Source organism: Sphaerodactylus townsendi, linkage group LG14 (assembly GCF_021028975.2).
Source record: "Sphaerodactylus townsendi isolate TG3544 linkage group LG14, MPM_Stown_v2.3, whole genome shotgun sequence".
Taxonomy (NCBI): domain Eukaryota; kingdom Metazoa; phylum Chordata; class Lepidosauria; order Squamata; family Sphaerodactylidae; genus Sphaerodactylus; species Sphaerodactylus townsendi.
In genome coordinates this window covers 37,088,816-37,107,540 of record NC_059438.1, presented here as the reverse complement: position 1 = coordinate 37,107,540, position 18,725 = coordinate 37,088,816, and the positions used below count along the sequence as shown (strand labels likewise).

Sequence of the window (18,725 nt, the reverse complement as noted above, 5' to 3'; positions counted from 1 at the left end):
AGTGGAGAGAACTGGTTGGATCCCACCTCTGATCAGAAAGACTTCAGATCAGCAAAAGCAAGGCTCTTTGAGTCCTGACACGGAGTGAAGGCTGGAGAAAAGGAAGAAGGCTATTTGGCTTATTGGGAGGAGAAATAGCATAGAAATTGCCACCTTCTTTAGTTACAGGAATGCTAAAGAAAACAATACAAAAGGATGAAGGAGGATTTGCTCAGTCAGATCATGTAGGGGTCAACGTATCCTAAGGTTCAAATTCTCCCAAGATCCGCTTGCAGTCAGCCAAGAAGGATTAATTAATTAAATTAATGTAACTAATTAAATAAAATAAGCAGCATTTCAGGTCTTACAGGTATAATTCATTTCATGAGAAGAGTGAATCCTAAGTCGATGGTGATATATTAACAAGGCATATACTATGGTATCAGTGGATCTTCTGAAAGAAACTGAAGAACTATGTTCCAACAATGCACACTGAAGTAATTGTGAGTATTCTGGAGGCTGCTAGGATGTCATTTGAACATTTTTAGAAGAATAGATATTTGCAACATTCCTGGATCTAGCAGGAAATGTCAAAATAGGGAAAAGATCGACACTTTGGGAAGACCAACTGTTGAGAAGAACCAGGTAGCACTAGAGAAATCAAGAGGTCTTGTCTTGCTCCACCGTTCAGTAGAGCACCCTGGAACAATGTATACAGCTCCTGCCATACTGTGCAATCTCGTGGATTTTGAGTTAATGCATATTTGATCAAATATGGGATTGGATTCAAGTGCTGAAAAGCTATAATATTTATTTCTCAATGTAGTAAAGGAGTAATGATGACATACAAGCACTTATGTTGGATTTTGCTTTTTTAACAGAAACAGCACAGCAACATTTGGAAAAGCTTGAAACCGATTAATGATTTAAAATGTATTAGTACTATATTTTAAAAATTGTATTCATATTTTAAGTTACTGAGATTTTAAATGGATTGGTGGATACACATTTGATTGAATTGCTCTGTAATATGAAACAATGCCATACAATAAATAAAACAAGTAAATGTTTATTTCTGTGATTTCATTTGTGTCTTTTCTTTTTCCCTTTAAATGTCTTTATGTCTGTAGCATGACCCTGCTACAAGTTTTGCACCAGAGAATGAACTGTTCAGTGGAATTTGTTCTGCTTACCATAGCCATATACATTGGAGATCATCTCAATTTAAGGAGCTCAAAGAGACATCCATGGAAAGGGTTATATCAACACAACAACCTGATGTGTAGTTTGGGTAACAGAGTGATTGACCAAGATCATCTAGTGAATTTTAGTGGCCCCCGGCAGAATTCCAGTCTACGTTTCCTTGGTCCCTGCCCAGCATGATGACATACTGGCCTTCAAATTCACATGAATGAATGGCAAGGAAATAACAATCAAAGGGGACAAAGACCAGGATACTTCTATTCAGATCCATCCACCTATTGACCTTGCTATCTTCACTGTTACTCCCATGCTACAGACTTCTCTGTGACTCACATGCCAGGCTACTCTATTCAGACGGCCTCACCTTTTGACCTCACAGTATATATACTACACTTGCTTTCCATTCCTACCATCAGATCCTCTAAAGATGCCAGCCACAGATGCAGGCGAAACGTCAAGAGAGAATGCCGCTAGAACACGGCCATACAGCCTGGAAACCACACAGCACCCCAGTGATTCCGGTCGTGAAAGCCTTCGACAATACAAGGAAATAACAGTTATAAGTAAACCTAGGATTTGGGTCAATGTTGTCTGTGCAGGACACTCAGTCAACTGGTGAGTTCCCTTGTGAAAGCACCATTGAAGTACTGGCGAACTGTGTCTTGTTAGCACCTTAAAGAGCAATAAATATTATCCCAGCATACACTTTTGTGAACTGCCTGCAATGGGTGGATCTGCACTCATTTGCTTTTCAAGATGTTTAGTACACTTGTAAATCCATAATAAAAATATATCAAGCACAGTATTGTCTGAAACATGAATTTACTTTTGGTGAGGGCCACTGTGCATCTATGGCCCCTTCCGCACACACAAAATAATGAATTTTCAAACCACTTTCACAACTGTTTGCAAGTGGATTTTGCTATTCCGCACAGCTTCAAAGAGCACTGAAAGCAGTTTGAAAGTGCATTATTCTGCATGTGCGGAATGAGCCTGTCTTTGTCTTTTCTACTCATTTTTAATTGTTATTTTTGTCCTCCTTCTTTGCTTCCTCTGCAACTGAATTATCTTTCTTTGATAAGCATGAAAATATCCATGTTTGTATGATAAGGGTGGAAGATTCCAAAGTTAGGGGAGTCATGAGGAATTACCAGTACCACACTGAAGTTATTGTACATTTTAATCCATTAAAGCATTTTCTGATGTGTTGAGGTATTACGAAGGCAAATAAGAATATTTCTGTATGCACTTGAGGAAATGACACAAGGCAGAGTAAAGGCCTCACAAAATATTCAAAGAATTGCACTTACAAATCTCTTCGCATGGTGTCGCTCTTTACTTTTAAATATCTGATGTTGCTGACGTGAAAAAAACATTTCCTCCTTTTTCATTGTCTGCTGAAAAATCCAGACGTTGCCTGAATCTGAAGGAGAGCAAAGGACATCAGCAAGTCAGCAACATCTTTTTCCCAAGCATGATACAGGGGTATGAAGTGGAATGTTTCTGAGATGGTTTTTCCTCGGGGAGGTATCTCACTGCGGAGGCAGCTGCTGCAGCTGGTTTTGCTCCACACAGCCTGGGAAATGGGGAGCGGCCAGCTCCATTATTCAGTGTTGGAGGAATCCCAGCACGGCACCTTTGTGGGCCGCATCGCCCAGGACCTAGGACTGCAGGTGAGCGAGCTGGTGCCTCGGATGTTCCGGGTAGTTTCCAAAGGCCGTGGAGATTATTTTGAAGTGAACTTGCAGAATGGGATCTTGTTTGTGAATTTGCAGATAGACAGGGAAGAGCTGTGTGCCAAGATCCCTGTTTGTGCTGTTCACCTGGAGGTGATTGTGGATAAACCCCTGCGGGTCTTCCATGTGGAAGTGGAGATTGCAGACATAAATGACAACACTCCATTTTTCCCAGCAAAGGAGGAACTCTTGCTCATTTTAGAATCAAGGCTTGTAGGATCCTTTTTCCCTCTGGAGGGAGCCTTAGATGCTGATGTTGGTATAAATGCTCAGTTAAATTATCAGCTCAGCCCTAATGAACATTTCATGTTAGATGTCCAAAAGAGTGGGGATAACTCCTTAGGTTTAATAATAAAAAAGTCCCTGGAAAGAGAAGATATTCCTGTGCACCGCGTAGTGCTCACAGCCTTTGATGGTGGTGAGCCGGTGCTAACAGGAACAGTCCATCTGATGATTACAGTCTTGGATGTGAACGACAACCCTCCTGTCTTTAGCCAGTCAGTATACAAGATCCAAATGTTAGAAAATGCCTCCAGTGGAACATTAGTGGCAAAGATTAACGCCACTGACTTGGATGAAGGTGTCAATAAAGAGATCTCGTACTCCATTCGTAGTGTAACTCCACCTAAATTAAATACCATTTTTAAGATCGATCCAAATACCGGGCAGATCAGGCTGAATGGAGAATTAGACTACGAAGGCACTAATTCGTATGAAATTCGAGCAGAAGCGACAGATAAAGGCGGTTACCCCTTGTCTGGACATTGCAAAATTTTAATTGATATTCTGGATGTAAACGATAATGTTCCAGAGATGTTGGTGACTTTTCTATTGGTGCCGGTACCAGAGGACTCTTCGCTAGGAACAGAGGTGGCTTTAATCAGTATATCAGATAGGGATTCTGGAGCCAATGGGCAAGTGAACTGTTCTCTGCGGCCACCCCTGCTCCCTTTCAAGCTGGTATCTACCTTTAAGAATTACTTCTCACTGACGCTGGTGGAGCCATTGGATCGGGAGCAGATAACTGAATACAGAATGGTAGTGATCGCTCGAGATGAAGGGACTCCTCCACTTTCAGCCAGCAGCAGCGTGGTAGTGCCAATCAGTGATGTGAATGACAATGCGCCCATTTTTGCACAGCCCACTTATACAATCTTTGTGAAAGAGAACAACCCCCCTGGAGCTCACATCTTCACAGTGTCTGCTTCAGACCCAGATGTGGCCGAGAATGCCTTGGTCAGCTACTGGCTGGACGAGAAGCTCTGGCCGCTCTCAAGCTACATCTCAGTCCATTCAGAGAGTGGGAAGCTGTATGCCCTGCAGCCCTTGGATTATGAGGAGCTGAAGCTGCTGGAGTTTCAGGTGAGGGCCAAGGATTCTGGGCTGCCCTCCTTGTGTGGCAACGTGACCATCCAAGTCTTTGTGTTGGACGAGAATGACAACACACCTGTAGTGTCCCAGTCTGTGGAGGAGCCTCCTGCTTTGATAGTCATCCCTGTACCTTCTGGACACATGTTGGGCAAGATCCGTGCCCTGGATGCTGACTCCGGCTACAATGCCTGGCTTCGCTATGAGCTGCATGAAGGAAACAGTGGCCCTTGGCGAGTGGGGTTGTACAGTGGTGAAATCAGCACCACACGGATGCTGGATGAGGTAGAGGATGGAGGAAGCCAAAATGTGCTGGTTGTGGTGAAGGACCATGGCAAGCCCCCCATGTCAGCCACAGCCACCCTGAGCGTGTCTTTGGTGGCCAATAGCCAGGCCATCAAAACAGATGCTCGACTTCCTAGGACAGCAGGAAATGCAAAGCCCTTGGCTGACACTGCCAATCTCTACCTGATCATCGCCATCTGCTCCGTGTCAAGCTTGTTCCTTCTGGTCATCCTTGTTTACGTGGCGCTGCGATGCCAGAGTGAGGAGAAGGAGGTGATGATGTACGGCCCTGGCACGGCCACGCTGGTGTGTGCCAGTGAAGTGGGCAGCTGGTCGTATTCCAATCGGCACAGCCGCATCCTGGCCGGGGTGAGTGGGGAGACTTGTCCCAAAAGTGACCTCATGGTTTTTAGCCCCAACACTCCTGTCTTTGCTGTGAACAGAGATGTAGGAAATGCAAAGGATCTTGTTCCCCCTTCCCCTGGAGAGGTGAGTAATGTAGAGCCCTGAAACAGGTGCTTTATTTGTTTCCTTCTGTTGTAGAACTATTTAATTTTTTTCTGGACCATAGGACAACGTCACATCAGAGAGTCTTATACCTCTGTGCTACCCTAAATATCTGACTGCTCTTCCATTTATTGCACTTCATGTTTATGTTTTGATCAAGGCTCATGATATTCATTATTCTGAACATACGGCGACATGGGGACTGCATCGTTCTTAGTTGGTAAAATTAAGAAAGCTACATGAGCTGTTGAAGTTATGTCCTTGCCTAATAGCTATTCCGTGATGAAGATCTTAGAAATGCTTTAGGGAAACTTATGGAATTCTCATGGGCAACAGTTGATGCTGTGCTATCTCTCCCAGACTCTGCACATTGCTGACATGGATGGTTTGGTTAACCCTTTGTATAAAAGTCCGTATTCCTTTGAGCTGTGGTCAAGTGTCAATCAGTACCCTGCAATGAAACAGTGTATACCAGTTTCATAAATAACAGGCAATAATAGTACCCTGCAATGAAACAGTGTATACCAGTTTCATAAATAACAGGCAATAATAGTACCCTGCAATGATACAGTGTATACCAGTTTCATAAATAATAGGCAAGATCCGAACATTATTGGAGTAAGTGGACCTCGGGCCTTTCTTTTCCTCCTGCAGAATGAAGTGGCAGAATTACTTCTTCAAGGTGGAGCGGTTACTATTTCCGAAATTAGTGGCCAGCAGGATATAAGTATGATAAAAGTGAATGGGATCAACTAATAACAAATGCTAGGTGAAAATATCTGCAAAAATAAGATTTGACGTTGTGATAGTAGGTTTCTGTTATCCTGTCATTGAAAAATTAATCTGGGGTTGCAACACATCCAGCTTTTATTTTTAAGATGTGAATTGACCAAAGCAGTCTATAGGCCATGCTTATGCATGCTTGTTCATAAATGTGTCAGGCTTGAAGAATCCCCATGTCCGTTCCTCTAGCGATAACACTTTCTTTGGCATATGGAGCCTCCCACAATGCAAGACAATAGCATTACTGCTGGTGGAAGGTAGCCAGTCTTCACTTTTGTTTAGTCAGCGTCAAGTATAGATTTGTTGCTGAGTTATATTTGTCTCATGGATTACATGGTTTATTAGCTAGTAAATGCTTGACAAATAATCTTGATCAAGTAGTCTAACGTAAAAAAATGTCTTTGGCTCATTCCGCACATGCAGAATAATGCACTTTCAAACTGCTTTCAGTGCTCTTTGAAGCTGTGCGGAATAGAAAAATCCACTTGCAAACAGTTGTGAAAGTGGTTTGAAAACGCATTATTTTGCGTGTGCGGAAGGGGCCTTTGTCAAGCGTGATCCAGTAGCGGAACTATAAAAATATATTGCGATGAAAGCCCTGGTAATATGTTGATTAAAATCTATTATCCTGTTCCTAGTGCAATTATGTAAGAATGGTTTTGGGAAAGGGCACATCATCTAGCATATTAAATGAGAATGGGCAAGGAGATGTTAACTTTTGATAATACAGGTACGGCCTTCCTTTGTTCTACTAATAAGAAAAGTAAAACTGAAGAACAGAAAGCTATAGAACAGTGATGGCGAACCTTTTTGAGGCCAAGTGCCCAAACTGCAACCCAAAACCCACTTATTTATCGCAAAGTGCCAACACGGCAATTTAATCTCAATACTGAGGTTTCAGTTAAGAAAAAATGGTTGACTCCAAGGTGTTCGTTACTCGGGAGTAAGCTTGGTGGTAGTCGGTGGCTTTGCTTTGAAGCAACCGTGCAACTCTTCCAATGGGTGAATCACGACCCTAGGAGGATTTACTCAGAAGCAAGCCCCATTGCCAACAAGCAAGCTTACTCCCGCATAAAGGATTGCACTTTAGTTCTTCTCATGAAAATCAGTAGGGTTTAACAGCACTTAACAGGGTTACCTACACTGCTTCCCCAAAACTAGGTCTTAGGTTTAATGCTAATAATCGAGCCCAGCAGCCCAGGCCAGCCTAGATGTGTGTGTGGGGGGGCAATTCCCCCCCCCCCACACGATGAACTCTGTGTGTGCCTACAGACAGGGGTCTGAGTGCCACCTCTGGCACCCGTGCCATAGGTTCGCCATCACTGCTATAGAAGATGATATAAGTATCCAAGTAGTTGCGTTTCTGTATCTCTTTGTGTATTCATTGCTTGTTGATCGTTATCACCAACACTGTTATAATAACTGGATAAGTCCGTGTGAAACGGTGCAAACAGGTGAAGGTGAAGCAGGGCAGATTTGCTCCCACCTAGGAAAAAGTGCTCTTCAACTCCAGGTGTTTGTTCTCTTCAGTTTAGCCAATGCCACTCTGCCAGCCCTGACTGTTGCTGTTGATAGAAGTTTGAAAGGAATTCCAGAACAATATTATAGGGAAAGTCATATTTCAGATGCTTTCATTAAGACTGTCCTTGTGTTGGTGAAAGTATTTTAACATTGGCCAAACCCACAACGCTTTGAGGAATTCGGGTTTCTAAAGCAGGTCAGGCTGTTAGAGAAGGTGGGATATATTTAAAATGTGTACTGTATTTAAGAAGCATATTTTCCTGTGTTCATTTTTATGTCCTATTCTAAACTGTGTAACCCAGTCTAACTTTGTAAGACAGACCAAAGACTTTGATATACATTTATAACCATTTAAAGTGAATTTTGTTAACTCTTTGAAGTTAATAGGTACTTCACCTAACCTATTGATTGCTATTTTTTAAAAAACATTGTTAAAATATCTAAGACTTGTTAAGTAAACTTTGCAAGGAATTACACTGGCAAACAGTATCTGCAAACTGCCTGCGAATTCTCGAATGCAATTGTTAAATACATCTGAGGAAGGAAAATGTGAATGGCATTTATACCAATTGTCACAAGATGTCGCTGCCCACTTAAAAGTGAAATGCTCTTTTGAGACAAAGGGCCCCTCCCAGCTGAATAGTACGAACAGACAACATCAGACAACAGGATGGATATAATGGTTTAGTTATAAGGGTTCCCCCCAGCATTTAATTCCAACATTTCAGAGGGGATCGAATTTTTAGGAACAGGAATGAAACTTACTGCTGTTACGGTCATCTTGCTCCGATGCTGTTTGGCGAGGAGGCGACAGCTGCAGCTGATTTTTCTCTGCATGGCTTGGAAGATGGGGAACAACCAGCTCCATTATTCCGTGCCAGAGGAATCCCAGCATGGTACATTTGTGGGCCCCATCGCCCAGGATCTGGGACTGGAGGTGAGTGAGCTGGTGCCTCGGATGTTCCGGATGGAATCTCACGGTGGTGGGGACTATTTAGAGGTTAATATCCAGAATGGGATTTTGTTTGTTAATTCCAGGATAGACAGGGAGGAGCTGTGTGTCCAAAGTCCTATTTGTGCCATTCACCTGGAGGTGATTGTGGATAAGCCTTTGAAGGTCTTTCACGTAGAGGTGGAGATCAAGGACATAAATGATAATGCTCCCACTTTCCCTCAAAAGGAACAGAAAGTCTTTGTGTCTGAAATAAGAACACCTGGTTCATTTTTCCCTCTGGAAAGAGCATCCGATGCGGATATTGGTCCAAACTCTCTCCTTTCTTATACACTCAGCCCTAATGACTGCTTTACGCTTGATATTCAGAGGAAACATGATGAAAGCCAATTATTAGGACTCTTTTTAAAAACCTCTCTAGATAGGGAGGTCAAGACTGTGCATCGTTTGCTACTTACAGCCACTGATGGAGGCAAACCGGAGCTCAGTGGCACTGTTCAGCTGGCGATAGTCGTGCTCGATGAGAATGACAATGCACCGGCCTTTAACCAATCTGTTTACAAAGTGCAAATGACCGAGGATGTTCCAAGTGGGTCATTAGTGGTTAAATTAAATGCCACAGACCCAGATGAAGGAACAAACAGGGATATCACATATTCGTTTCAGACTCAGGCACCTGCTAGTTTAAAAAATATATTTACTTTAGATTCTGGCAGTGGAGAAATAAGAACAAAAGGAAAATTAGATTTTGAGGAGAATCATCAATATGAAATTCGGGTCCAAGCGAGTGATAAAGGGAGCCACCCAATGACAGGGTACTGCAAGGTTGTGATTGAAGTACTGGATGTCAATGACAATGCCCCTGTGATGTCACTGAAGTCTCTAACAGTGCCAGTGCCAGAGGATTCCCCTCCAGGGATAGTGGTTGCCCTGATCAGTGTCTCAGATAGGGATTCTGGGGCCAACGGGCAGGTGATCTGTTCCCTGCAGCCTCCAGGGCTTCCCTTCAAGCTGGTGTCCACCTTCAGGAGTTACTACTCAATGGTAGTTGCGGAACCCCTGGATCGGGAGCAGGTGGCAGAATACAGGATGGTCGTGTTGGCTCGAGATGAAGGGACTCCCCCACTTTCAGCCAGTAGCAGCCTGGTAGTGCCCATTGGTGATGTGAATGACAATGCGCCCACCTTTGCACAGACCTCTTACACAGTCTTTGTGAAAGAGAACAATCCTCCTGGTGCTCACTTCTTCACAGTGTCTGCTTCAGACCCAGATGTGGCCGAGAACGCCTTGGTCAGCTACTGGCTGGATGAGAAGCTGTGGCCGCTGTCGAGCTACATCTCGGTGCATTCGGAGAGTGGGAAGCTGTATGCCCTGCAGCCCTTGGATTACGAGGAGCTGAAGCTGCTGGAGTTCCAGGTGAGGGCCAAGGATGCTGGGCTGCCCTCCTTGTGTGGCAACGTGACCATCCAAGTCTTTGTGTTGGACGAGAATGACAACGCGCCTGCAGTGTCTGGCCTAGCAGAGGATACTCCCCTTCAAGTGAAGGTCCCAGTGGCAGGTGGACATGTGGTGGGCAAGATTCATGCTGTGGATGCAGACTCAGGTTATAATGCATGGCTACGCTATGAACTTCATGATGCAACCAGTGGCCTGTGGCAAGTGGGACTTCACAGCGGTGAAATCAGTACCACACGTTTCCTTGATGAGGCAGAAGGTGACTTTATCCACCAGAACCTGCTGGTGATAGTGAAGGACCATGGGAAGCCAGTGCTGTCAGCTACAGCTACCCTAAGTGTGTCACTGGTGATGGGTACCCAAACTATGCATAGTGATGCTCATCTTCTCAGCATGGGAGGGAGCCCAAAGTCGCTGGTGAACAATGACAACATCTACCTCATCATTGCCATCTGCTCAGTATCTAGCTTGTTCCTTTTGGTGGTCATAGTATATTTGGTCCTGAGATGCCAGTATCAGCTGAAGGAAACAATGACATATGGCCCTGGCACAGCCACACTAGTCCGTGCCAGTGAAGTGGGCAGCTGGTCGTATTCCAATCGCCACAGTCACATCTTGGCAGCTGTGAATGGGGAACCTGGAGCCAAGACAGACCTCATGGTTTTCACCCCCAACATTCCTCCTCTTCCAGGAAGTGAGAAACAGGAGCAAATTCTTTATGATTCATTGTCACTACAGGTGAGTCATATTTTGAAAAAATTGTGGGTATTTTTTATAATATCTCATTGGAACAATTGTCTGTTGAATTCCTGTGCTTATTGAGAATGATTTCAGAGGTTGCAGTGAGACAAGGATTTTTAATCTGTAACACAGAAACAATTGAGGTTATCGTCCCTTCTTAACACAGCTCAAACAGTGGCTTAACTTTCAACATAATTAAAATATATATTCTTTTGCAGTAACAGTTCTATTTCATTAATTTGTTTAGATTTATGTTCGCCACTTGATTTTAAAAATATTCCCTATTCAAAAATTTCAGTAGGATTGCAGAGAATATTATACATTCAGTAGTTCTGCTTGCTGATTTCATTAAGTTCTTTCTGTTTGCTACCTTGTTGTATTCGTGAAAAGATGGGTTTATAAAGCAGCAATTCTTAATATGAGTGTTTTTTTAGAACATGAAGGGTGTTTATGCATTTGATCACTCCCCAATCCAAAGGGGCATGCATTTCATAGAATCATGCTATTTATCTCCCCTTTTGCCTTTGACATGAATAAGTAAGAAAAAGTAAGCAAGCATTTACAGATACAGTTTTTTAATGCTTTAAATTAATATGTTTCTAGTTCACTAAGGCAGCATGCCCTATGATTGCTTTGGGCAAGACAGCACTTCAGTCTTATGAAACAGGAACTAATTAATGGATAACCTGTCTAGTATGGTGTGAACTTTCAGTTTTGTGTAGACTTTTCTAGTATTGTTTTGTTCAGTCTCTGCAAGGTTTTGCTTACTTCTTGAATTTGTTGAACATATTTCATCTTTGTTAGCTGCATTTGGTATTAATATTTAATATTCTCATATGTTTTTCACACAGTTTTTTCATTGTAGCCAATAGTATAGAGCAGTGAAGGCGAACCTTTTCGAGACCAAGTGCCCAAATTGCAACCCAAAACCCACTTATTTATTGCAAAGTGCCAACGCGGCAATTTAACCTGAATATTGAGGTTTTACTTTAGAAAAAACGGTTGGCTCCGAAGCACGCATTGCTCAGGAGTAAGCTTAGTGAAGCAACCGTGCTTCAAATGGGCGAATCACAATCCTATGAGGGTTTACTCAGAAGCAAGCCCCATTGCCAGCAACCGAGCTTACTCCCAGGTAAAGGATCATGCCCAGGCCAGCCTAGATATGTGTGTGTGTGTGTGTGTGTGTGTGTGTGTGTGTGTGGGGTGATTTTCCACCCCCTCCCACATGATGAACTTTGTGTGTGAGTGCCCACAGAGAGGGCTCTGAGTGCCACCTCTGACACCCGTGCCATAGGTTCGCCACCACTGGTATAGAGTTTTATTTGGATGTATATGAATCTTGTAGGACTAAGTGTAATGGCATTTTAACTGAAATAAAGGATTTAGTGAACTGGGCAACCTGTGATGTTTAAAAACATCCATAATTCTGTATTACAAAATGTGAAGTTTTAAAGTAAAATCATGATGGTTTTATGTATAATGCTATATAGCACCCATTTAAACTAAGAAAAGCCACAAGAACATAGACAAGTTCTGCAATCTATGAAGATCATGATTTCATGCCATTTATACTGAATTATCATGTTGGTATCTTAAAAGGTAGTCCCCTGTGTAAGCACTGGGTCATTACCAATCCATGGGGTGATATCACATCACAATATTTACTAGGCAGGCTGCTGACAGGGTTGTTACCTTCCCTGTTTGTTTACACTTTACTCCCAACAAGTTGGGTATTCATTTTACTGGTCTTGGAAGAATGGATGTCAACCTTGAACTAGTCAACTTCTGTTGGGATCAAACTCAGATTATTAGCAGAGCTTTCAACTGTAGTATATCAGCCTTGCATAAGTGTAGTAAAGGCAGTCATTTACTTCATAATATTAAAAGTATTATCAATGTAATTGTAAAACTAAACCAAGAAGCAATCACTAATTTTAAGGCTCCTCACTATTCATAAGGCATTTGATAGATTAGGATGGTCATATTTAGCAGGAACCTTGAAAGAACCTTGTGCTAGTAAACACATTGAACAATTGTGTATTGAATAATATACCAATGACCCTATATGCCAATATTATGATCAATAGACATAATTCAGAGTTTTTTTTATTTCCAGAAAGGCACCCGTTAGGAATGTTCACTCTCTTTTATAATACATAGTATGCATACCATACATGAAGCATATATTTACATCTGTGTTATAGATTTCAGAAGTAGATAAGGGATTGATACAGAATTGAAGATCATATAACTATAATATATGAATTATGTTTAATTGTCAGACTAGGATCTGGGAGACACAAGTTCAGATCCCCACTCTGTCATGGCAGCTTGCTGGGTGATCTTGGTCCAAGTATGCATTCTCTGTCTAAATTATCACAGAATTGTCATGAGAATAAAATGAAGGAGAGGATGATGATGTAAACTGTTTTGGGTCCCTAAAATGGGGAGAAGACATAAAGAAATGTTGCGCTGGATAGAATGTTGACTTTGTCTGGTGGGATCTGTGTTCATCCTTGTTTGTTTTTCTATGCAACATTGCCAACCTCTCCCCTGGAGATATATAAATATTTGCATCATTTCTTTTCAAGGCAAGTAGCTTGGAATGTGAATTTGAGTGGGAAAACCTCTAGAGCTAGAAGAAGTCCTTTCTTCTGCTAGTCTTCTATTCAAAGTTGTAGTTTATATAGCTCTTTTTGGAAAAAAAAGTGTGAAAAAAATATGACTTGATGTTATGAGTAGCTTGGTTTTCATTAATTCTAGGTTTCGTCCTATCACAGTAAAACAATTCACCACTGTATGACATTAGCTCTTTGGACATCTTGGGCTTCAAGATTTCAATGCAAGTTTTCCATAATTCTTTTGTTCAGTACATTACTGCTCTCACTTTTATAATTGATATTAAAAACCTGGGTGAAATTATTGGGCTAGAAATTGCGACAAAGTTCAGTTATGTACAATGCAAAGTAAACATTGTGTAAAAGAACGGATAAATCCAGCCATGAAGACACGCACACGCACACACACACGTACACACTCTGCTGCTTTGTCATCTTTGTTATTTTAGTTGCCCTAGTGACTCATCAGCTCATTTTCTGCTTGAGCATAAAGTCGCTAACATTTCAGTGGAAAAGTTTCTATACATTGCAAGTAGAATACAATGTTTTAGGGTCTCCAGTGGAAAGGTTCATTAATTGTAATTGTTAGCCCTTTTTATTTGTTTACATTGGTCAAATGACCAAATAAAGAATCTGATTTGACTTGATCATCTATTTCGGAAAGTAATAGTTCTTATATGTCCTGTAAAGGATGGACATCACCACCACCCTGAAAGAGATTCTGGTAAGTGCTGGGTCAATTTAAGGTAAGTAGTTTTGTTCAGAAGCCACCATAGAAAAGGACAGTAATTACCTACCTAACTGCAGTAGGTGGATGCACATGGAAAAGGGGCTTTAATCTGAATTCATGGGCAAGTTCATATGGTAAGGTGTCAGATCATTTAGGGCCTTATAGGTAAATTAGTTGTACTGGAGAAAAAAATTGGCAGTCAGTGAACTTTCCTAATACAGAAAATGTTCTCCATGCCCATCTACTAAACTGTCTGCTGCATTTTGGACTTACTGAAGTTTCCGAACCATATTCAGAGGCTGCCTCACATGAAAAACAGTGCGGTAATTAGGCTTGGAAGTTGATAGAATGTGGGAAACAGTAACTCTAACAATTAAATTAATTAATCTGCTTTTTTTAATCAAGAAGAGGTGGTGTACAAGGAATTGTGAAAAGATCCATAAAACTAAAAAATGAAGAACATCCATGCTATGCAAAACATGAGTCAAAGAACTAGAAAGCTTCCTGAGGAGTTCCTTTCTCCACAAAGATTTCTGAGATGATTGATTTTTATGAGCGATATAAACTAGTTCACTTAAAGGAAAACTGGGACACCCATCCAGGTGAAAGAAAGATAACTTTTTCTGCACTTAACATGGTCAGTCGCATGGTGTTGCTATTGCCTAAATAATCTCCTTGGAAACTAAAATACTTCTCTGCATCTTTTTAAAAAATCAGGAGAAACCCAATTGTGATTCTGTTCTTGATGCAACTGTCTGACCACCAATGGTTTCCTGAGCCACCCATATTAGCATTATTTGCTACAAACAGTTTGGAAGCATCCTAACCATATCTGTATGGTTATTATGTGGTCAAATTCCTTGGAGAGGAGGTGGCTGCTGCAGCTGGTTCTCCTGCACACAGCCCTGGAAACAGGGAATAGGCAACTCCATTACTCTGTGCTGGAGGAATTTCATTATGGCACTTTTGTGGGTCACATTGCCCAGGACCTTGGGCTGAAGGTGAGTGATCTTGTGCCTCGGATGTTCCGACTGGAATCCCAGGGCTGTGAGGACTATTTTGAGGTAAATGTGCAGAATAGTGTTTTGTTTGTAAATTCTCGAATAGATAGGGAGGCATTTCCAACATCTATTTGATATACTTTTATACATTGTTGCCATTTTTTGGTGTCAGTTACCATCTATGCATCATTTTATAATAATTTTCTTTCAGATTATAACATGCTGTGAACTTCAAATCACTTTTCCATAATCTGGCTCACTGTTCCTCATTTATATTCCTATCAATATTTCTGACCCATTGAATCATTACAGATTTTACAACCTCATCTTCTGTATCCCATTTCAGTAATATCTTATACATTTTGGTAATCAATTTCTCATCATTTGTACATACCTTACTTTCAAATTCTGTCCATTTGTGTACCAAAACCCATATTCTTTTGGCCAGTTCTAAACATCTCCCATGATTGATAAGAATGAAATCAGTTTTTAACAGTATCTTTTATCTCCTCCATAGGTTACATTCCCATTTATAATTCCTAAAGTTCAGCAATTCTCTATGCATGGGTCTTTCTCCTGCATATTCACTTCTTTCCTAGAACAAGCTTCAACTGAGGACAACCATAATGGTATTGCACTAGCTATAAACTTTTTATATTTCAATATATTTATATGAAATGGTAAAAGAGGAAATGATTCAATGGGCCAAAGGTATAAGACGACCTATACTATTAGAAGAATGGGAAATATGTTGGAAAATATGTTCATTAAAATGTTTCATAGATGGTATTACACTCCAGTCAAGTTAGCCAAATTTAATAAAATACAAGAAAATAAATGCTGGAAATGTAAAAAGAAAGTAGACTGTTTTATTCACATGTGGTGGGAATGTTACAAAATACAATCCTTTTAAGAATGTCACAAAATACAATCCTTTTGGAATAATATCCTTATTGTAATGGATAAAATATTCAAAACAAAAATCAAAAGATGTTCAGAAACTATTCTCCTAGAAATGTCTGCAAATAAAGTGGTTAATAAAAACATCAATTTATTCCTTTATTTAATAACGATTGCCAAAATAGAGATTGTGAAAGTGTGGAAAACAAAAGAAAACTGGGAAAAGAAAATAACGTCTATAATGTCAATTGACAAATTAACTTGGAAACTGAGAATCAATCCAGAGAATTTTAATAAAACTTGGAACATAACATATCTGAATAACTAATATGTTAGAACATAGTTCTGTAATATAATGTACACACTTTAATTTAATTAATACTACATTTAAATCATAAACAAGATATTAGATATGTTATTTGTCATAATGATTTATTTGATTAGTTATTTAATAATACATGAATGGCTAATGATAACCTGAAGTTGTAGTTAATGAACATTTGGATTTTTTATTTTGATATAATAAAATATTACATTTTAAATTTAAGCTAATGAACAAGCTGCATTTTTATATAAGAAATTAGATATTTCTTGTCAATTAATAATCTGATTAAATATTTTTCACATTTAATGTACATAACATTTACAATCAAATCTAATGTTTACGAATACTTTTCATATCTATGTAAATAACTGTTACTCTTTTTCCTTCTTATTCTTTCATGTTGATACTCAAAAATTAACAAAATGTATACAATGTTGTATTGAATTTAATGTAAAAAAATATTGTTAAATAAATAAAATTTAAAAAAATAATTGAACAGGGACTTGTGATTCTTATCTTACTTGCAATCATTATCTGCTGTTGCAATAGCTAGAATTCCCCACACATTAGATGTGCTAATTAGTTTAGCATAACTGATGAGTTGTTTTCTTGCTTAGATATGAATTTTACATACTTACATTTCAACTTATGCTTCCTGCATGTACTAGACCCTTGATACCTTTTTAAAAATGCATCCTTTTAACCTGTCTGCTTAGTGAGGATCCACTTATTGCATCTGAAAAAGTGGGAATGTTGTGTTCAGCCTGCACTCTGTATCCCCAAAATCTAACCCAGCATCATTCCTAGTACCATTATTTTGTAAACAAACAAGATATTTATAGTTCGATTCAAAAGTTATGCAACAGGGAAGATCTGAAGTTAATCCTGCCAACAAAATGAGAGGCAGAAAAAAACAACACTCAGACATCAAGCCTATAATTACAACTGGTGGGTCACTGTTGAACATTCATGTTTGGCTAGAAATGGAGATGGAGTCATGTGGAGATGGAGTCATGTGGAGATGGAGTCATGAGAATTAACAAAGCTTGGCTACCAGTACTTAAAAACAACAGAAGCAAAGGCCAAGGGTTCATGGTTCATGGACAATGGACTTCATCCAAACACAGGATTTGCATTCACCAATCCTGCTGATGCTGTAGAGCCAAGCCAATTGGCCATGTTGGCAGGGGCTGATGGGAATTGTAGTCCATAACATCTGGAGTGCCAAAGGTTTGCCACCACTGCTGTAGAGAATGCAAATCACTCCCTGGACTGAAAAACCCCACCTGCAACACTATACTATCAACTACACCTTTGCATAGCAAGTTCTACGCAAACACTTACTGATTGGTTCCCCACCCAGGGACATGACAATTTATACCCCACTAAAACATTCCCTTCTCACTGGACACAGTGTGTAACAGACTTCCCTCTGTGATTCACCTCTGAAGATGCCAGCCACAGTTGCAGATGAAACATTAGGAACAAGATTCACCAGACCACGGCCACACAGCCTGGAAAACCCTCCACAACCAGTTGAATCTGGCCGTGAAAGCCTTCTGTGACCAGTGTTCCTCTCACAGATTGGAACTTTCCCATCTCCCCTCTAGTTCACTAAACATTGTCTACAAGGGACCCAGAAATACCCCCATGATAGGACAGAGCAATTGGCAAAAAATAAGGTTTAATTTTAGTTTTATAAACACAAACTTTGAAGCGCGAATGGGGAAAAAGCAAAAGCAACATAATTATGTGATCAGTTTTAAAATGATAATTTCTTCATATTAATACAATTTAGTGTCTACATTGCCAAGCTGATTTTCTACATATGTAATTCTGAACGTGGTGCCCAGAGTGTGGATCAAAACAGCGCCAGGAGATTGGGAATTGGTTCTGTACATTTCGACAAACCTTCAAGTTTGCACACACCCCCCCCATATATTTTTAAAAATCCAAAACAGAAAAGTGATGTGTGTGTAAATATAGGCATAATAACTCAATCAAAACAAAGTCTGCAATTTTCTTCTACTGGATGTCAATTCTCTTTTAGTATCATTTTGTAACTTCTTAATTAGCGAACCTATGACCTGGACATCCCAGGGTGGCCCAGTCTCTTCTGATCTCAGATGGTGAGCAAGATTGGCCCTGGTTGATATTTGGATGGGAGACCACCAAGGAAGTCCTGGATCATTAAACAATGGAAAACTGCCTCTGAATATTTCTTGCCTTGGAAACTCTGCGGGGTCATTGTAATTACATTTGTTAATGGAGATCAAGCCTTATGAGGAAAGGCTTAGGGACTTGGGAATGTTCATCCAGGCAAAGAGGAGGCTGGGAGTTGCTCCCATTGGCAGCAAAGGTTAGGACTCACAATAATGGGTTTAAATTACAGGCATAAAGGTAATGATGATGATGATGTTATCCATTCAGTCGTTCTCGACCCTCGGCGACCCGATATGCAAGCTCTTTCCACATTTTTCGATTAAGTACTGCTTCCTTCAGCTGGTTGATGCTCACGCCTGTATCAGCTTTTATGGTATCCAGCCATCATATTCTTTGGCGCCCAGATTTTCTCCCGCCATTGACAAGACCGAGCATCATAGATTTTTCTAGCGAATTCG

General features: G+C 40.5%; 3 protein-coding genes across 3 annotated transcripts in view; all 3 read left to right on the top strand.

Moving 5' to 3' along the window:
* Window positions 1-18,725, top strand: part of IK (IK cytokine) — a 375,513-nt gene that overhangs the window by 309,212 nt on the left and 47,576 nt on the right. The window lies entirely within an intron of this gene.
* On the top strand, window positions 2,525-5,081 carry LOC125443734 (protocadherin alpha-5-like). Its single transcript, XM_048516032.1, has one exon. The coding sequence runs from the start codon at window positions 2,670-2,672 to the stop codon at window positions 5,079-5,081; it is 2,412 nt and encodes an 803-aa protein (XP_048371989.1). The 5' UTR covers window positions 2,525-2,669.
* Window positions 7,944-16,553, top strand: LOC125443430 (protocadherin alpha-3-like). Its single transcript, XM_048515550.1, has 2 exons — window positions 7,944-10,527; window positions 14,287-16,553. Exons 1-2 carry the CDS (start codon window positions 8,137-8,139, stop codon window positions 14,332-14,334), a joined length of 2,439 nt encoding a protein of 812 aa, XP_048371507.1. The 5' UTR covers window positions 7,944-8,136; the 3' UTR covers window positions 14,335-16,553.